Raw genomic sequence first — 18163 nt, 5'->3', positions numbered from 1 at the left:
GGGTTTTCAGACGTTCGGTGAAAACCCGGCTAGATTTTGTTGAAATGTAGGCCTATACCAGTGGTGTCAAACTCGTTGCCATGGAGGGCCGTGTGTATGCAGGTTTTCATTCCAGCCTCAGATCTTGATTATATAATTAGTTAAATTATTTGCTGAATTAGGGATGCAGGTTTGTGCACAATGGTGACCCGACGTCTATGGTGACCCGCATTGTCTAAATAAAATTTTTCTTATATTCGACAATTAGTCGGTCAATAAGTTTTATCCCGTCATTAGACTTCTCATAGGCCTGGAGGCAGTCAATAACTCTATCCTCTTCCCTGTTGATTGGGCATAGATTCTACTCTGAATAGGCTTACAAATGACAATTAGGTAGCCTAGTTTCAGAAACTATCACGACAAATAAAAAATAAAAAACTGACATCTAAGCAGGCTACATGTACGAAAACCAGGGTTATTGAGCAGCACATGGTTAAATGTTATGCGAATCGTGGAGGTGAAATGCGAGATCAAAGTTTAAACTAACTGTTCGCTAGCAAATTTTACGTTGAATACTCACAGTTAATTTGGCATAATTGTGCGCCTGACGTTACAAAGTAGTCAGCTAAGTGGTCAAAGACAAATTTTCACTTTTACTTGCCTCTCAACACGAATACCACCTGAAGTTCACAGGGCACGGCACGAGGTATGTCGCTAATGAACACCAGTGCGGAGATGAATCAGGCTCATATACGCCTAATACATGAACACCAAAATAATAGGCTGCAGCGCAAAAGATGAACCCTGAACCCAACCTGGAGAACGGGTCTGAAAATAAGCTCCAGAAATCGTAACGTTTTCACACCTTTTTTTGTCTCCATATTTAAATAACAGAAATATGCTGTACAGGTTCATTCTTGGCCACGTGTAGGCCTATCAATACTTTATAAGTATTTGTAAGAACGGCTACTTTTGAAAATAAAAGCTTTACTCGGGCTACGATTTTCTTTTGACTTCTTGACCGGAACCTTGTGGCAGGATGCTTAAAAAGCTTGCTGATGTTTTACCTATTCCATTGCACCGACTGTATTACCAACAGTTTTCCTAGTTTTGGTGACCCTCTCAGCGTAGACGGCTAAAATCACCCTTTCGGTTTGGGCAGAAAAAGTGAAATCTAAATAATAATGTAATTAAATCCTTTTAAAACGAGAATGGCGACTTTCACAGAGAGTATCAAATGGATTTCATACAGACTGTGAAAGAGTTTTCAATACCAGGGCTTTTGAAAAAAAGACTGAACCCATTGCAGAACAGGATACGCATTTAAAAATCATTATGTGACTTAACAGCATATTGACTTCCAATGAGTCGTATAAATATTGTTGGCCTCGGTGGAATTGGTTTATTTAAGGACATGATGTTCTACATAATCCTCTGTATTTATGTAAGCAAATAACTTGTGTAGCACAGTCTAGAACCACAATGTCTTAATCTAGACTAACCTGGAGTAAAGCGACATCTTGTGGTGATTTCACTACAAGCATTTAAACCGTAGCAAGTGCTTTGCACCTACTACTACCACTACCCTATTTATGCCATTCAAAAAAATCTAAATGAAATCCTGGCTTATTGAAAATTTACAACTTGGCACGGAGTAAGCAAAGTCCGAACAACCAATATGGTATCAATTTTGCTTCGTACTAGCCCAGTAACACTTGTATTTCAAAGTTTAAAATCTTTAACATTTAAGATACCTAAAACATGGAGGAAAAAGGGACAAGTTGTGCAGTTTTCCCAAAATGACAAAGACGTCCCTTTGAATTATAGCAAATTGGTCTATGATAAAGGATCACTTATCATGCATATCTGGATTGGTAGTGATATGATATGCAGTTTGTGGTATATCATAATTCCAGTTAAACTAAATATGCCAAGTAATGTGCTTAGGGTGCGGATTGGACAGGTAGCCAGTTTAGGACAGTGATTGGTCACGACATGCAATGCCCTAACGGTACCAAGTGTTCCATCTTTGTACCAGGGTTGCTTTATACAACCGTACAAACACACAAAACGCATGCTGGCATTTAACCGGCCAAGGGCTTGGCCTACTTCACACTGCACAGGTGGAAGATGCACAGTAATGGCAGTGTTTTGCTCATGCAGATTTTACCCTTAAAGCCGAGCAAACCCAAAATGTCTTCCCAGGAGTGCTGAGGTCTCGAGTGCAGTGACATTCCTAAGTCTAAAGAGAATCTCCCTTTGTAGTTTAGTAGACGACCGTTGGCTCAAACTGGAAATTCTTGCTAAATTGGGTCTTCGTGGTAACGGGAGTGGTACTGCGCCACTGAGCGCAGTGGTTAACGTTCTCCCGCATTCCTGGGCGGCCATTTTCCAGGTCTCCTCTTGATTTCCCTGACAGCTGACACCACGTCCCGACGGTCACGGCCGAATTCTGGATGCGGGCCGAAAACGACCGTGCAAAGAGGAGTTCCCTCGGTCTCAAACGCCCGTCCTCGCAACGGCCATCGAAACAAAGCCGTGGTTGATGACGCAGCAGTAGGTTACTTACAAACCGCAGAAGTATTACAGTAATAGATCCCCCATATTGCCATCAGCCCCCCCCCCCCCCCCGCAACAAAACTAACAAAAAAAAAAAATCAAAATCCCACATTTCTACGTAGTATTAAAAAAATACGTAAGCCAAAAAATTGAGCAAATGACTTTTATTAATAAGAGTGGCTTTATCTAAAAGCATGCAACCATGTGAGAATCTACAACTAGTTGGAACTGCTGCTGCACAGACAGGTAATGGGAGCGACAGCAAACTGGTACACAGGAAAGTAGGAATTAATTTTCACTGCTCAAAATTTTACTTAAATGTCGATATAGCTGGTGGCAACAACAAAAAATACCCAAAAGGTCCACACAGTAAATACCGCGAGAGATGAATTACATACTCTACGCATGCAGAAAAAATTAGAGAATCAACTACTTTCATCAGAGGATTAAGAAGCTGAGATGGAATTCATGCCAAAGTGGGGGCTGGATTGAAAAAAGGTACGTTTTGGCATTGGGGGAACAGCTTTTAAACTGCGTTAGCTGGCTTGGAGACGCGGCGGCGAGGTCGCGCCCCTCCGGGGGGTGCTCAGCCCCCGGGGCGCCGGCGGGGGGCCCGCGCTGGGGGGTCAGCGGCGGACGGTGGTCCAGCCCTCGTCGTCCGTCTCGTCCTTGACGCGGCGCTGGTTCTCGGCGTCTTTGTCCGAGCGCCAGGCGGGCTTCTCGTCGTCGCCCTCCTGGGGGGGGTCGGCCCGGGGCGGGGTGTCCCGCTCCTCAACCTTGCGCTCCTCCCTCTTGTCCTCCCCGCTGCGGCGCCAGGACCCACCTGCTGGCACATGAGGGGGGGGGCGGTACAGTTACCAAAGGCCCGTCCGCCGCCAAACCCTCCGACTGGACAGCTTCTGAGGAGTGCCGCCTTGCTGACCAGTAGGAGGGTGTGGGTAATTACAGCAGAGCTGATTGGCAGAGCCAGAGAGGAGGTCAGGTGACCAGGGGAACAGTCATCAGCAGACTGACTAGATACATCTGCATTCTGCACCCACACTGGCTCTGTTCCTACTAATCTCAACCCAGAGGACAAACACACAATCTCTCTCACACACACACTCTTCCTCACTTCAGCCTTGCCAAACCCCACCCTGCCTCACCTTCTTCTGGTTCTCTGGCTGGCGGTTTGGATTCACGGTCCTCCCTGCGGTCTCCGACACGACGGTCACGGTCATCGCGTCTGTCGCGGTCGTTGTCCTCGCGGCCGGAGGCCCTCCAGCTGCTGGTCTCTTCGGTCGCTGGCCGCCTCCAGGCTCCACCACCCTCCTCCCTGGAAGCAGAAATGTAAAAGGTCACCCAGGTAACCGCACCACGGAGCAACCATCACCCAGGTAACCACAGTGTAGGAATGCATCACACATCAACATCGCCCAGGCAAGACTGTGGTCAAATCTGGAATGGTCTCAAAGTACCATTGACAGGGCAGAAACAAAATGGTGGGAAAGAGGAAGGAGATAACTGGTCCAGAAGTGGAACAGGCACACAGGGCCACTCCAGAAAGGAGAGGCCTGGTCTAGTAGTGGAACAGGCACACAGGGCTACTCCAGAAAGGAGAGGCCTGGTCTAGTAGTGGAACAGGCACACAGGGTTACTCCAGAAATTAGAGGCCTGGTCTAGTAGTGGAACAGGCACACAGGGCTACTCCAGAAAGGAGAGGCCTGGTCTAGTAGTGAAACCGGCACACAGGGCCACTCCAGAAAGGAGAGGCCTGGTCTAGTAGTGGAACAGGCACACAGGGCCACTCCAGAAAGGAGAGGCCTGGTCTAGTAGTGGAACAGGAACACGGATACTCCAGGACTGGGGTAGGGGAACCGGGACTCACCGTGGTGGTGGTGGACGGCGTTCTTTGAACCGTTCGCCCGATTCTCGCTCTTCTCCGTCTCTGTTGTCGCCATCGTCCCGATCGTCGCTCTCACGGGGGGGTCCCCAGCTATCCTCCCGCGCCTTCTCCCTCTCTCGCCATCCACCTGCAAAAGCCACCATTGGAAAGCCTTACTTGGCTTTTAAGGGCATCTAACAAGTTCCAGCAGTGAAGCAGAGACACTAAATGTGTACTGTACCGATGCTTATTCCCTTGTCTTTCTGCTCTGGCCCTCCCATTTCTCTCTGAAACCCAACGGAACCCACGTACCTGGCCTACCCAAGGGTTTCCAAGGTTTGGCATCTTCTCCACGACGAGGACCTTGGTCGTCTCCGCCTCTCCTGGGGCCGCGGTCGTCATCGAAAGCTCTCCTCGGGCCCCTGTCCTCATCGAAGGCTCTTCGGGGTGCTCTGTCTTCATCGAAGCCTCTTCGGGGTCCACGGTCATCGTCGAAGGCTCTCCTGGGGCCCCGGTCATCGTCGAATCCTCTCCTCGGGGCCCTGTCCTCGTCGAAGCCCCTACGGGGGCCCCTGTCATCGTCGAAGGCTCTCCTGGGGCCGCGGTCCTCGTCGAATGCTCTCCTCGGGGCCCTGTCCTCGTCGCCCGCTCTCCTCGGGGGACGGTCCTCGTCTCCGGCCCGGCGGGGACCGCGGTCGTCATCGAAAGCTCTGCGGGGGCCGCGGTCGTCGGCTCCGCCCCGGCGGGGGGCGTCCCCTCCCCTCCTGAAGGGCAGCTCCCTCTCTTCGTCCCGCGGGGCCTTCTCCTCGTCGCGGCCCTCCTGGCGCCAGTCCCTAAGCAGCACAGAGACGGGTCAAACGCCTCAGAACAGGAAATCAGCACTCACGGGCGTTCCGATATTACAACCTTAATTCCATTTCCTGTGCGTCAAACCCAGTAATTCCCACCGACCACCTGATTTATGCCAAGTTTAAAGCCTTTTCTGCCAACAGGCACGGTTATAATGTAATGTAATGTAATATTAAACGTGACTGAATGACACAGCCAATACAGTACAGCCGGTGGTTTGTGGGGACCTGTGGGCGGAGCCCTGCTGTGGGAGGAGCTCTGCTGCGGGTGGAGCTCTGCAGTGGGAGGAGCCCTGCTGCGGGTGGAGCTCTGCAGTGGGAGGAGCTCTGCTGCAGGTGGAGCCATGCTGTGGGTGGAGCTCTGTGCACTCACCTCTCCGGCACTGGGCGCCTCCACTCAGACTCCCCGCCTTCGGTGCGCTTCCTCCAGCCTCCCTCTTCCTTCTCGGGCCAGGGCTGATCCTAAAGCAGGACAGCACATCAGCTACACTCTAATCTAACTTTTTCCCTTTCTTCTAGCTCACTTACATTTTTTAATAAAGCAAAAGAAAGAAACAATGTAAAACTTGTTGCCAATTAAAAATCTACCCTGAATTCAAATTTGTCCTTTAAAAGCACCTCTGCTATCCCTACCATCTGTACATATAGGGTTACAGTGTAATGATGATCACGTAGCACGGCTAACCCTGACACTTGATCGCTGTCAGCGATGCTGCTAATTAGCACGTGTACCCATTGTTTATCTGCAGTGGGAACACGGACAGGCTAGCCAAATAGCGCAGAGACAGCAGCAGCGCATACAAACGCCGAAGCACCGACATGCCCACAAGCAATGAACCTTGGATTTCAGGGAGCCAATGACACGTGAGCTCCGAGCGGAACTGAACCGTATCTGTGATCTAACGTGCGCTAAAGGCTTCCGTGCTAACGGAAGCTAGCACGCTAGCGCGGGGTTTGTTCCGTGCGTCGCGGTCGACGGCGCGCACCTTGCCGCCGGCTTTTTCCTCCGGGACCCGGCGCTGCTCCTCCTCCCGGCGGCGCTCCCGCTCCTCGATCTCCTGCTGCCGCGCCCGCTGCTTGCGCTCCTGCTCCTCCAGCTTGCGCAGGCGCTCCTGGTACTCCCTCTCCTCCTCCTCCCTCTGCTCCTGCTCCAGCCGCTCCCGCTCCTCCCGCTCTAAGGCGCGCAACAAGGAGACGAAAGGTCAGACAGCGACTGGCTAATCGTGCTTTGGGATGATTAGACTGATACACGTGTGTGTCCCCATTATCGTCTTACAGGCCTCAGTTGAAGCCTTTACTGCAGGGAAGTCCCACTGAGACCAAGGTCTCTTTTTCAGAGCAGCCCTGACCCTCTTTTTCCAGAGTTGACACCCAAAACTGAAATTTAAAATTCATTGTAAAGTTTAGCGAGCAGGAGCACCTTTCTTCAGCTGCTCCTCGTGGATCCTCTGCGCCTCCTCCTCTTTCTGGCGGTAGTAAGTGGTGCGCCGGTCCTCCTTGCGCTGTTTCTTGCGCTCCTCCAAGCGCTTCTTGCGCTCCTCGACCAGGCGCTCTTGGAATTGTTTCAGTTTTTCCTTTGAAGACAAAATGTCGGTTAAGAAACAGATTTGACCTTTTCCTAATTAATTCCAATTTAAGTAGCAAAAAAAAAAAAACGCAAGTACGCAAAACTGGGATACCTTGTCCCATATCTAAAGAACGTACATACGCAAACACAGCTCCTCGATGTTAGGAACCTCGCAGGAGAGGTTCGACAGCGGGCGCGGCCTCACCTCGTAGATGAAGCTGCGGGCTGCGGTGATCTTGGACACAAAGTTCTCCTTGTCCTCCATCATGCGCGACATCCTCTGCTTGTGCTCCAGGGCCTTCTCCCGCTCCACCTGCATGTTGCTTATCTGCAGCGGCCGGGGGGGGGGGCAGACAATCCGGTCACGTCCAGGAACACGGTAATTACAAACTCTCAGCATTTAGGCAGGTTTCCGATGTTAGGCTACTCGCAGAAGCCACCGAAATGTTTTCCTGCTAAATGGTGAAAAAATGACAGCTTTCACAAAAAGGATGGGAGGGGTGGAAACGCGTGTCCTTACCCTTTCCTCTTCCTGCAGTTCCCATAATTCCATGTCTTTGATGCGCTGCTCCTCGTACGCCTGTTTGATCAGCGGAATCTCCTCCAGACGCTTGGCCCTTTCGAAGTAGTCGATCTGTTGCCAAGCAACAGCATGAAATTTCAGTCACCCTCCAAAACAGCTGACTGTACACTTCACTGACATTCAACAAGGCACCTCAACAAGACCCCCGTCTACAGTGAATTTAAGCAAATGAAAATACAGATCATTTCGTGTAATCTCGGGTTTGAGAGATGTCACTCATTGACTTTTAATCTCCAGTTTAAACAGGACTGGTTGAATCTGGAGAACTGCAGAGTAATGCTGAACTGCGCAGTAACGCAGGCAGAATTGCAGTTACACAGTGTAACGGTAGTAACAGACAGACAGTGAGACTTGCAGTTACACAGTTTAACAAGTGGTGACGGACAGTATGAATTGCAGCTGTACAGTGCAGCAGCAGTAACGGACAGTGATGCATTAATGCTGCTCAGGGGAGCAGCCTGGGGGGCTTTCCTAACCTTCTTCTCCTGGTTCTTCAGGCGCTCCTGCAGCTCCTTCTTCTCCTTCTCCAGCTGCTCCACCTGCTTGGCCATGATGAAGTCTGGATCCAGCTCTTCCAGGTCCTGCACGCACAGCATAAAGCTCAATCAACCAAACACACACACACACACACACACACTGCATTCTCAGCCTCAAACAAACAGTCACCTAATGGGTCTAGTTACAGCAGAAAATGTTTTTTGTCCATTTAATTCTACTCTTCAATTTCTACCCATAACAACTCATTAAAGCAGACCAGCTGTGAACCTTACAGGCACTGACCACTCCTCACACAATGCCAGTGGGGCCTGGAAAAGACTTCACACAGACAGCAGCATGGAACTCTGGGTAGGAACAGGTGCAATGGCTGGAACCTGGCTGGAGCGGAAAGCGAACTCTCCCGGCCCCCGTTACCTCGATGTCGATGTCCTTGAAGGCCTTGGCGCCCAGCTCGGTCTTCTTGATCTGCTCCAGCCTCTCGCGCACGGTCTTCTTCTTGATCTGCTCGTGCTCCTGCATGATGCGCTCCTTCTCCCGCTCCTTGGCCTCCTGCCGCAGGCGCTCCTCCTCGGCCTTGCGCACCTTCTGCATCTCGGCCTCGCGCTGCTCCAGCTCCTCCTTCTCCCGCTGGATGTTGAGGCTCTCCAGGCGCTCCTTGCGCTCCTCGATGGTCTGCCGGCGGGCCAGGATGCGCTGGTGCTCCTTGCGCGCGTTCTTCAGGTAGGCCGCGATGGCCTGCTGGCTCTGCTCGTCCCGCTCTTGCTGCCGGGGGGGCGAGGAGAACCCAGAAACCGTGAGGAAACATCTTTGAGCCGTGCCCACCTCACAACACCGCACACGGGCTCACTCCACAGAGGGCGAGTATTCGGATTTGACCCCAAACGCGGTCAGACTCGAACCCGGGTCACGGCGATTAAAGGTCGAAGGCGACTTACCAGGATGGTGGCGGGCTTGATGACCTGAATGGCTTTGGCCAGGGAGGAGGACATGGCGGTCAGCTGGTTGCGGATCTGCGCTGAGGGCATGTTCTGCAGGAAGGGCCCCACAGGGGAGTCCTCCTTGGTCGAGTAGTTCAAGTCCGACCCGAAGCTCAGGGTGCGAGAGGTGTGGTCGATTCGCACCTGAGGAGACAAAAACCGCAGCGGGTTAATGTGGATTAGTGGACTAGGCAATTACTCCAATAATAAGCCATTGCTTGGAAGAACTGCTGCACAAAGCTTTATTTTAATGTCCTGTTGCCCAATCCTCCCTCCCCTTACATTTTTAAAAATGGATTCTGAAAATGTTTCTGAAAACTTAAATTTGTTCAAAAGATTAAACACTTTACTGAAGATTCTCTGAAATTTCCAACACATTTTTACATTAAGATTAGTCGCTTCCAACTGTATTCTATAGAATCATTCAGCATTTTTTTTGTCAACAGCACTTGATTGCCAGGTGTCCCCAGACTATCACATGACCCTTTTCTATGTGTAAGTCTGGTGGTAAGGCAAAGGCTCCTGGGGTAAGTGGCGGAGTACCTGCAGGTCGCAGTGGCGCGCCGCGTCCACTATGGAGCGCTCTAGCTGGAAGGCGTCCACGAACGGGACCAGGGAGGCCAGCCGGCTGAACTCGATACTCTGGTAGATCTGAGCCACCTGAGCGAGCAGAGAGAGAGGGGCGGGGTGATGTCAGAGGCGTCGGGTAGCCCAATTACGACGGGATCGCGTGTCTGGGTGCACGTGGATGAAACCAGGGAGGAAGACCCAAACAAGGCCCCTGCCAGAGACTGTTAGCTGGATCTCACAGGGGTCATCGTTGCCAGTAGGGTAACCAACGCATCAGGTTTAGCAGTGTTTCGGGTGTTCCGCGGGAAGCGCGCGGGTAACGGGGCGCGGGTGGGGGCGGACTCACCTGCTGCAGCAGCCTGAGGATGGTGTTGTTCTGCAAGTGGGGAACGTACTGCTGGAGGTCCGATTCCTTCTCAGCCTGGTCCCTCACCCAGTTCAGCACCTGCACGGAGTCACAGTCAGACCCTCAGAGACAAGGCCTCCTCTTCCTCTACAGCACTAACACACATCACACCGTGCATAAGAAACAAAGGACGTCAAAGAGTTAAAACAGTGGTTACCTTTGTTACTCTTCCGCAAAGCTTCAGGGGGTGGAAGTCCATCTCCAGCCAGTTGTAGAGCTCCTTCACTTCGGGCACGATGTACTGCAGCAGATTGAACCTCACCTGAAAGAGAACCGCAACACGGTCAAACATGGGTCAGAGCGTCGACCGCGTTCACAGTACGGTCCCCAGGGTCGCACCCTCCCCGTGCGTCCGGGCCCCGGGGCTCACGGTACCGCGGAGAGGCGGGGCCAGGAGGGGCGGAGCCCAGCAGGGTGGGGGGCGGTACGCACCATGTCGTTGATCAGGCTCTGCCTGGTGGGCGGGGACTGCAGGCCCAGCAGGGTGGCGAGGCGGCGGTGCTTCTCCACGATGATGCCGTCCATGTCCAGGAGGCGGGCGATGTCCGTGCGCTCGGGGGTGATGGGGATGGACAGGGTGGCCAGGAGCACGCGGGTGGACATCCTGCGGGAGAGAGAGCAGGGGGCGACACGGGAGCCGTTAGCGACAGACTCGGGGGCCAGTCGAACCCAGAACCCCACCCTGCACGGAACCCTGGTGGGGGGGATTACCTCTGCATCTCCTCCTGGGTCAGGTTCTTCCTCATCTCACGGGACAGGTGGTACAGGCGGTGGAGGGTGCAGGCGTGGAACAGGGCGTTCCCGGACTTCCAGAACACTGTCGACACCTTGTTGTAGTAGTTAGCCATCAGCTGGGGCTTCGGGGGCTTCTTGGACAGGGCAAAAAGGCCGTGGATGTCCTCGACTGCCTTGAAAGCTTCCTGAGAAAAGCCATTTAAAAAAAAGAAACATTTATTTCATGTGACAAACACTGAAAATAAACGATCAAAAGAAACACAACAGTACATCAAGCCCTACACATCATTAGAGAGCAAGAGAGTTACTGCAGTTTGAGTTCAACTTGGATTCTGTTTGCCGATTGGGTCATTTGTTGGATTCTGCTTGCTAATTGGCACTTTCAGTAAATTCTGATTGCTGATTGGCTCACTTGGTGGATTCTGCTTGCCAATTGGCTCATTCAGTGGATTCAGTTTGCAGACTGGCTCATTTGGTGGATTCTGCTTGCTAATTGGCGCTTTCAGTAAATTCTGATTGCTGATTGGCTCACTTGGTGGATTCTGCTTGCCAATAAGCTCATTCAGTGGATTCAGCTTGCAGACTGGCTCATTTGGTGGATTCTGCTTGCTAATTGGCGCTTTCAGTAAATTCTGATTGCTGATTGGCTCACTTTGTGGATTCTGCTTGCCAATAAGCTCATTCAGTGGATTCAGCTTGCAGACTGGCTCATTTGGTGGATTCTGCTTGCTGATTAACTCATTGAGTGGATTATACTTAATGACTGGCTCACTGGGAGAATTCTGTTCGCTGATTGGCTCATTGGGTGGATTATACTTGCTGATTAACTCATTGGGTGGACTACACTTGCTGATTGGCTCACTGAGTGAATACTGTTCGCTGATTGGCTCATTGGGTGGATTATACTTGCTGATTAACTCATTGGGTGGATTATACTTGCTGATTAACTCATTGGGTGGATTACACTTGCTGATTGGCTCATTGGGTGAATTCTGTTCGCTGATTGGCTCATTGGGGCGAGCTGGCGTTGCTGACCTGCCAGAGCTCCATGCTGATGGCGCTGTCCAGCTGGACCAGGCGGGTCTCCAGGTGCATGGACTGGCTCTCCGGGTTGTTGAGGTTGATGGCGGTGCTCTGGTTGTGGTGCCGCTGGATCTGGCCCAGGTGCATGCGCAGGTTGTCGCACAGCTTGCGGAACTCGGCCTTGCGCGTGTACTGCAGGCAGAACTTAAAGGCTGCGGAGCAGGGGGGAGAGAAGCACAGGCTCCCGCTCAGTCGCTATGGCAGCGGGCGTAGAACAGAGGTACATGGCGTACAACAGTCATGCAGCGTTTTCAAGAGAATTCCATAAGGGGGGACCAAATACACCATAATTTCTCTGACTTTTGTTTAAACCTGACATTTTAGCAGTTAACAGTTCCAAATGTTTTCATGACGAGCGATTCAGACAGGGAAATGACTGTGGGAGACGGGGGGGCCCAGATGACCCCACTGAGGGACGGGGGGCACAGGAGCCCCTGCTGCGGGACAGGGGAGCAGACAGACGATGGAGGTTACCTTGCTGGGCGATGTCATGGTAGAGGCGCTCCACCTTGGAGTTGTTACGCAGCAGGTCCAGACACTGGCGGTAGGACTCCCACAGGAACTTGACCCAGGGGGTGAGGAGCAGGCGGTCCGTACGGTCCTGAGTGTCCTCCCCACTCACAGCACTCAGCAGCACACTAGAGGCACAACAACAACCGGTAAAACACACACACACACACACACACACACACACACACACAACAACCGGTAAAAAACACACACACACAACCACCGATAAAAGGCATACGCACGCACGCACGCACACACACACACACACGCACACACGCACGCACACAACAACACACACCGAAAACACACACACCACCACAGCACGACACACCACGCACACCACAACAACCGGTAAAACAACACACACACACACAACAACCGGTAAAGGCAACCACAGCACACACACACACACAACCCCAAAACGAAACCAACGAAACACACACACACACACACACACACACACAACAACCGGTAAAACACACACACACACACACACACACACACACACAACAACCAGTAAAACACACACACACACGTACACACACACCCCTTAAGACACACACTCACAAAACCTTAAAGTAATTCACCTTCCTGCCGAGCGCTCTGCCTATGGGACAGCTAGTGGAGCATGTTTTCACAGAAAGAGGTTCTCCTTGCGTCTGAATCTGAGTGAGAGTGGGCTCCACCGTACCTCTCGGGGGTCTGGATGTTGTCCAGATCCTCGATGTCCAGCACCATCTGCTGGGACTCCTCCTTGGCCGTCTCGGTCTTCTCCTCGGCCAGCTTCAGGTAGGCCCGGACCACATCCTCCAGAGATTTGATGTTCACCTGCAACGCGAACCCGCTGGAGGTCAGGGCCACGCACCCAATGAGGCGCCTGGGCTGGGACTGGGCTCCCACGGCATTACCGCTAACAGCGCTAGCAGGAGCAGGGGCAGGTGAAGCCATAGCTCGTTTTCCCACGTTTTTGTACATCATGTCATTTTCGATCTGTGTTTTCGGATTGGCCCAGAATATTTTAGGACAGATTTAGGAGATTTTGGACAATCTAACAGTGAAAAATCGCATAAGATCATTCAGTAGTTTGTGGTTTAAAGAAAGAAAATACAGTTCAATTGCTCCAAAGTGGCCATACATTGACCTTGAACAGACTGCAAGTATTTATAACAGCTTCCACTACAGAGAACAACTGTCTGGGCCAATGAAAAACATGCACTAAAAATATCAAGAACTCCAGAATCTGAACCATCCCATTAAGTACAGTGCAGGCTTATATACAGCAAGTAAAGAAAGGTGCCTTTCAAAGCCTGTTCAGTCTTCTCCTTCGCGTGACTATTCAATTCAAACAGCACCCAGGAAGTAAATTTGAACTAAATTTTACTGTAAAAAACATACTGAATGCATTGTTTACTGTGCATTTTATAATAAAAGAACGCATACATTTCAATAAGTTAATGTAAATTACAAAATAAACTTTTGCACCATCTTTCAATTTGTATTGTCTTTATTCCTATTATTACCATAACTCCTACAACAGTTTTTAAGCTAAACATGCAAAACATGGCAATAAAATTTCCACACACCTATGGAGTTGCTTCCTCTTTGTTCTGAGATACAATTAATCATATTTGCATTATAAAACTTAAAAACAGCCTCCACTTTCTAAAAACATTGGAGGACCGCTGAGCTTACAGCAGCATGGCAGTCCAGCAGCTGAACAAACAAGCGTCTTTTACCACAGTAACTGCAGGGAGAATTCTAGCAGCTTCCTAGGCTAAGTGAATGCAATGCCAGTGAAAGACATGGAAGGACTATGACAAATGTTAATCATTGCAAGATTGAGTAACGCAAGAAAAACGTTACTGAACGTTAGGTAAAACACTGCTTTTTAACTGAGTTAACACCAACAAATCCGTATTATAGCTAATATGCTTTGCTAACTAGCCAGGTAGCTTAGCCAGCTAGTAAGTTCATGAGCTAGCTAACATCATGGATAACAATAGGGCCCATGCCTAAATTTCTATGACTGGTCATTTATGATTTTTATGGGGCCAATGGCACAGATCGAATACTGAATATTTCACCATGTGCTGTGCGTAGTGCTGCAATTTCAACCTTCTTCATTCATACTGTACACACCAATCATCAGAAAGCTTGCATCACACGAGCAAAGATATGCTGGCGTCCGCCTACGGGTGCCTAGCGGTACCCTGAAAACACGGGGGCGCTCACGCTCACGCTCACCCCTCTGTCGGCAGGCTGGCGCGGGGGTACTCACCTGCTGGCAGATGTTCTTGTACTGGTACAGGCCCTCCTTAGCCAGGTGGCTCTTGCGCAGGTCCACGCACAGCTCCAGGTACTTGAGCATGATGGGCTCGTGGATCTTCTGCCATGTTCGGTGCTTTTTGCTCTTGATGACATCGTAAAGGACGTCCAAGGCTGGCTGCTTCTTGCCAACCTCAAGGAACTCTGCAGGGAGAAGGGAACGAGAGCGACCGTCAAGCCGGGGCGTGTCCTCTTCTCCAGCGCGGGGCTGACGCCGCTTAAAAGGAGGGATGCTCACAACCCGCTATTCCACAGGACACTGCAGCACCACAAACCAGGGTACTGTTCAAAAAGTTTAATACGCTAAGAAGAAAAAGAAAACTCGTCTGGGCCCCACATTACACTTATTGCTGTGTTCCTCTTTTCCCCCCCAAAATCTGGAATCCCCGATTGTGCCTCAAGTTACCCCTACTACTTCAGCGGCACCCATGGGCACGTAGCACTGCAGCTGCGGCACACGCACTGCTCCACAGCACTCTCAGCTGCAGGGACGAGCGCTTGGATGATTTCGGCACTCCAGTACCAGAGGGAATTTCGATGGTGTGCTGGAGTGCTAGTTTGCATTGGGGGCGCTGCTCCCCTTGCATTGGGGCGCTGCTCCCAATGCAAGGGGTGTGCAGAGACAACACTGTCTGTTAAACCCGGGAGGGGCGCATCCCTGCTCCCCGTCCTGCACGGTTATCTCCCAAATGCATCTGTCCACGTGCTGAGAAATGCATTCAACGATTCAAAGGCGTTGTTTTATCACACGCAACAACTGGCCATAGTTTCATTTCATTACATTACATTACATTACATTACAGGCATTTAGCAGACGCTCTTATCCAGAGCGACTTACACAACTTTTACATAGCATTTTACATTGTATCCATTTATACAGCTGGATATACACTGAAGCAATTCCGGTTAAGTACCTTGCTCAAGGGTACAACGGCAGTGTCCTTACCCGGGAATCGAACCTGCGACCTTTCGGTTACAAGCCCAGTTCCTTACCCACTGTGCTACACTCAGTCCTGTTTAATGCCACTTTTTCAGAATTCAGAAAGAAAATAAAAAATAAGCAGAGATGGACTTGCTAAGCACAAAGATAGACGTGTACGAATCAAGGGTTTGAGAGAGATTTTCATAAGGATGTACTGTTAGTTTCCCCTCATGTGTAATAATCCAAGTTTACACTTCCAAATACGAACATCATATTTTTGTGAATGAAATGAATGAAAAACACACAACTGAGAAAAATGACATCAAACTTTTAGAACAATACTTTCAGAAAGCTTAGCATTTATGGAGTAGCATTTTAAATGCCATCTAACAGACTTATTTACAGAATATTTTGGCTAAATAATATGAAACTGCGCCTGCCAAAAAATACACAAAATGGTGGAAAGTCTGTGCGCCATATATTGTGCTCTCAGTACTTTTATTTTAAGAGTTCAAGGTGCAGTATATAATAAAAACCATTACAGCTCCCATTAATGCCGCCACCATGTTGACTGGCATTCTGACAAACGGCACACTAAAATCAAATGGGATGCACATGTCACCATCTCTATCCTTGACGAGGCCAACAATGTTGAAAACTCCACCACTGCTTATGAGTCAGTATGGCTAAGGCCAGTCATTTTTGTACAGTGTAGTGGATGTTTTGACACTTCAGTATGGGCACCAGTTCGTAAGAAGGACCCATGCAGACCTGGCATACTTGTTCATGAAGTGGGCAGCTACTTGTTCTGAATCACCCTTTTTATACCGCTCAATAACAGGTGCTCTAATTAACTTTTGGTACACACTTCCATCTGGAGTTACTTATGATGTAGACACGTTACACTAGTAACGCACATCTGTTTTAACCTATGCCTTATTGTCTGCTAGGAATAACCGCGGAAAAACCCCACTACGCAGAGAGTACCACTGTAAACTGCAAGGAGAAACATCACTGTAAAACACAGCGGCAGACCAGTAATCCTTACTTCTGCTGGACACAAATAAGACGACCAAAAATAAGTAATGTTAACTCAGGATGTCGAATATAAAGTACTGTTCTTTGTATGAAAACCGTCTGGACCAGTTGAAAATATACAGGACATTTAAAGTCATTTCAAAGTGAAGTATACCTTCACAGCTACAACGTTAGCTAATTTGCTGTACATGTAGATAACAACATGAAGCAGAGAAAATAGTGTTTAGATTAGTTAAATTAACATATAACTTAGATCGGGCCCTGACCGAAATCAACATTCAACAGAATACCCCTGGACACAAAGGGTTAACGACCTAGCTAGCTAGCATTAGGAGGAAAACAACTCCGGCTTACATAAGAACTTGCAAATAACTTTAATGACACAACCCGAAGACCACATTTCTGCATGAGCGACCTCATCAACACTCAGAAAGATGCTAGCCGTAACTAATAGCGGCTAGCGTTCGTTTACCTGGGTAGCTGAAAGCTCTAGAAAACTATTCACTAGCACGTTAGCTCGTTGGCTAGCAGATTCGGGGCGAAAATAATTCACATAGCAATGTGCGTAATACACCCAAGTGAAGTAAGAACTTTGGACATAAGCAAGTAACCAAGTTAGCAAAACTTGAAATCTAATCATAAAGACGGGAAAATACGTGAAAGTGCATAACTTCTAATGTCCAGAATGTGGATGCCTTCAGCTACCACTGAACGTATGGGCTAAATTATGAATAAGCGTTTCTTTCCAACATGGCCTCCCCGCCATGCCGTGCCGTGCAGACCTGTCTAAGCGACTCGCCGACTGACGACCAACGAAAATACCCTGTAATAAACTCACCGTTTGCTCTTTTTAGAGCGTTCTCCGGACGCTGAAAATATGCCGGCATAGTTGTCGCTTGCTTCTAACGAGGATTTCGAGATGTGGAAGATATTTCTTCAGAAATCCCTGCTAGCCATCCGCGCCACACTTAACTCGCTCTGTCAACCTCCGGAGAAAGGAATGACGCAAACGCGTGACCCTTCTTCATGACCCGAGTTCCCCGTATGTACTGGGTGAGGCGCGGAAATGCAATAGATATGTATGTTCTAGATAGGATAGGAGAATTAATTTTTCACATTGGCTATGATTACCCCAAATACTGCCACAAAATATGTGAATATCCCTGAAGCAATGAATTTGTTCGTTCAAAGTACTGGATTTTATACATAGATAGAAACTCATGTTAGGAATTTATGACATATTCTCTTTTGACAATAATTGCAGGCTTGTCTTTCAGCTATTTTCATCTCATGTCAAAATATACATTTGTGCTAAACTAACAGTGTAATGTATTCAAATTAATGCAATCTAATGAACCCTGTAACAACACATCCCTTTCTAACTGAGAATTCAAAGTATGCCCTACTCAATTTTATGTGGTTGTTATATTTCATTACATTGCATTCATTTAGTAGATTCTCTAACGCAGAGCAACATACAGTATAACAGAAACATATTGTACGTGCACCTGATTAATATGGGCAATAGTGCCATATCTGGCTCACACAACATTCCCAGACCAGTGAGTAAAGATGCAACATCACTAAAGCAATACTGCTGAGTTTACTATACTAATCAAAACCTATGTCCAAACTGTAAATACATACAGGCTACATCCATAACAAGACCTGGGAAATAATCAGTAAAAAAAAAAATCCA

At 49.2% G+C, this 18163-nt stretch overlaps 1 protein-coding gene across 4 annotated transcripts; it reads right to left on the bottom strand.

Moving 5' to 3' along the window:
• Positions 1–2687: 2687 nt before the first annotated feature.
• Positions 2688–17487, bottom strand: eif3s10 (eukaryotic translation initiation factor 3, subunit 10 (theta)). 4 transcript variants are annotated; one of them, XM_064316696.1, is made up of 22 exons: positions 17303–17487; positions 14458–14648; positions 12871–13007; positions 12144–12307; positions 11622–11821; positions 10563–10771; positions 10284–10455; positions 10009–10113; positions 9792–9890; positions 9419–9535; positions 8834–9019; positions 8313–8660; positions 7877–7981; positions 7338–7451; positions 7023–7145; positions 6671–6824; positions 6228–6424; positions 5624–5706; positions 4724–5235; positions 4406–4550; positions 3684–3853; positions 2688–3364 (listed from the first exon to the last, which is right to left on the bottom strand). In XM_064316696.1, exons 1-22 carry the CDS (start codon positions 17349–17351, stop codon positions 3165–3167), a joined length of 3780 nt encoding a protein of 1259 aa, XP_064172766.1. In that variant the 5' UTR covers positions 17352–17487; the 3' UTR covers positions 2688–3164. The 4 variants fall into 4 exon arrangements, with proteins under 4 accessions (XP_064172766.1, XP_064172763.1, XP_064172764.1 ...); XM_064316693.1 differs by having other exon boundaries at positions 4715–5235; positions 17303–17486; XM_064316694.1 differs by having other exon boundaries at positions 2688–3361; positions 4715–5235; positions 17303–17486.
• Between the last annotated feature and the right edge of the window lie 676 nt (positions 17488–18163).

The sequence above is a fragment of the Anguilla rostrata genome, chromosome 18 (genome assembly GCF_018555375.3).
Source record: "Anguilla rostrata isolate EN2019 chromosome 18, ASM1855537v3, whole genome shotgun sequence".
NCBI classification, from domain to species: Eukaryota; Metazoa; Chordata; class Actinopteri; order Anguilliformes; family Anguillidae; genus Anguilla; species Anguilla rostrata.
This window is presented reverse-complemented; position numbering and strand designations above follow the sequence as displayed.

What these genes read in the sequence shown, in the direction of transcription:
- eif3s10 (XM_064316693.1), bottom strand. Translation starts at nt 17,351, where the DNA reads ATGCCGGCATATTTTCAGCGTCCGGAGAACGCTCTAAAAAGAGCAAAC. An exon ending in CCATGACATCGCCCAGCAAG is followed by an intron (nt 11,822 to 12,143) that starts GTAACCTCCATC and finishes CCTGCTCCGCAG; the next exon opens with CCTTTAAGTTCTGCCTGCAG. An exon ending in AGCCAGAGAACCAGAAGAAG is followed by an intron (nt 3,365 to 3,683) that starts GTGAGGCAGGGT and finishes CTCATGTGCCAG; the next exon opens with CAGGTGGGTCCTGGCGCCGC.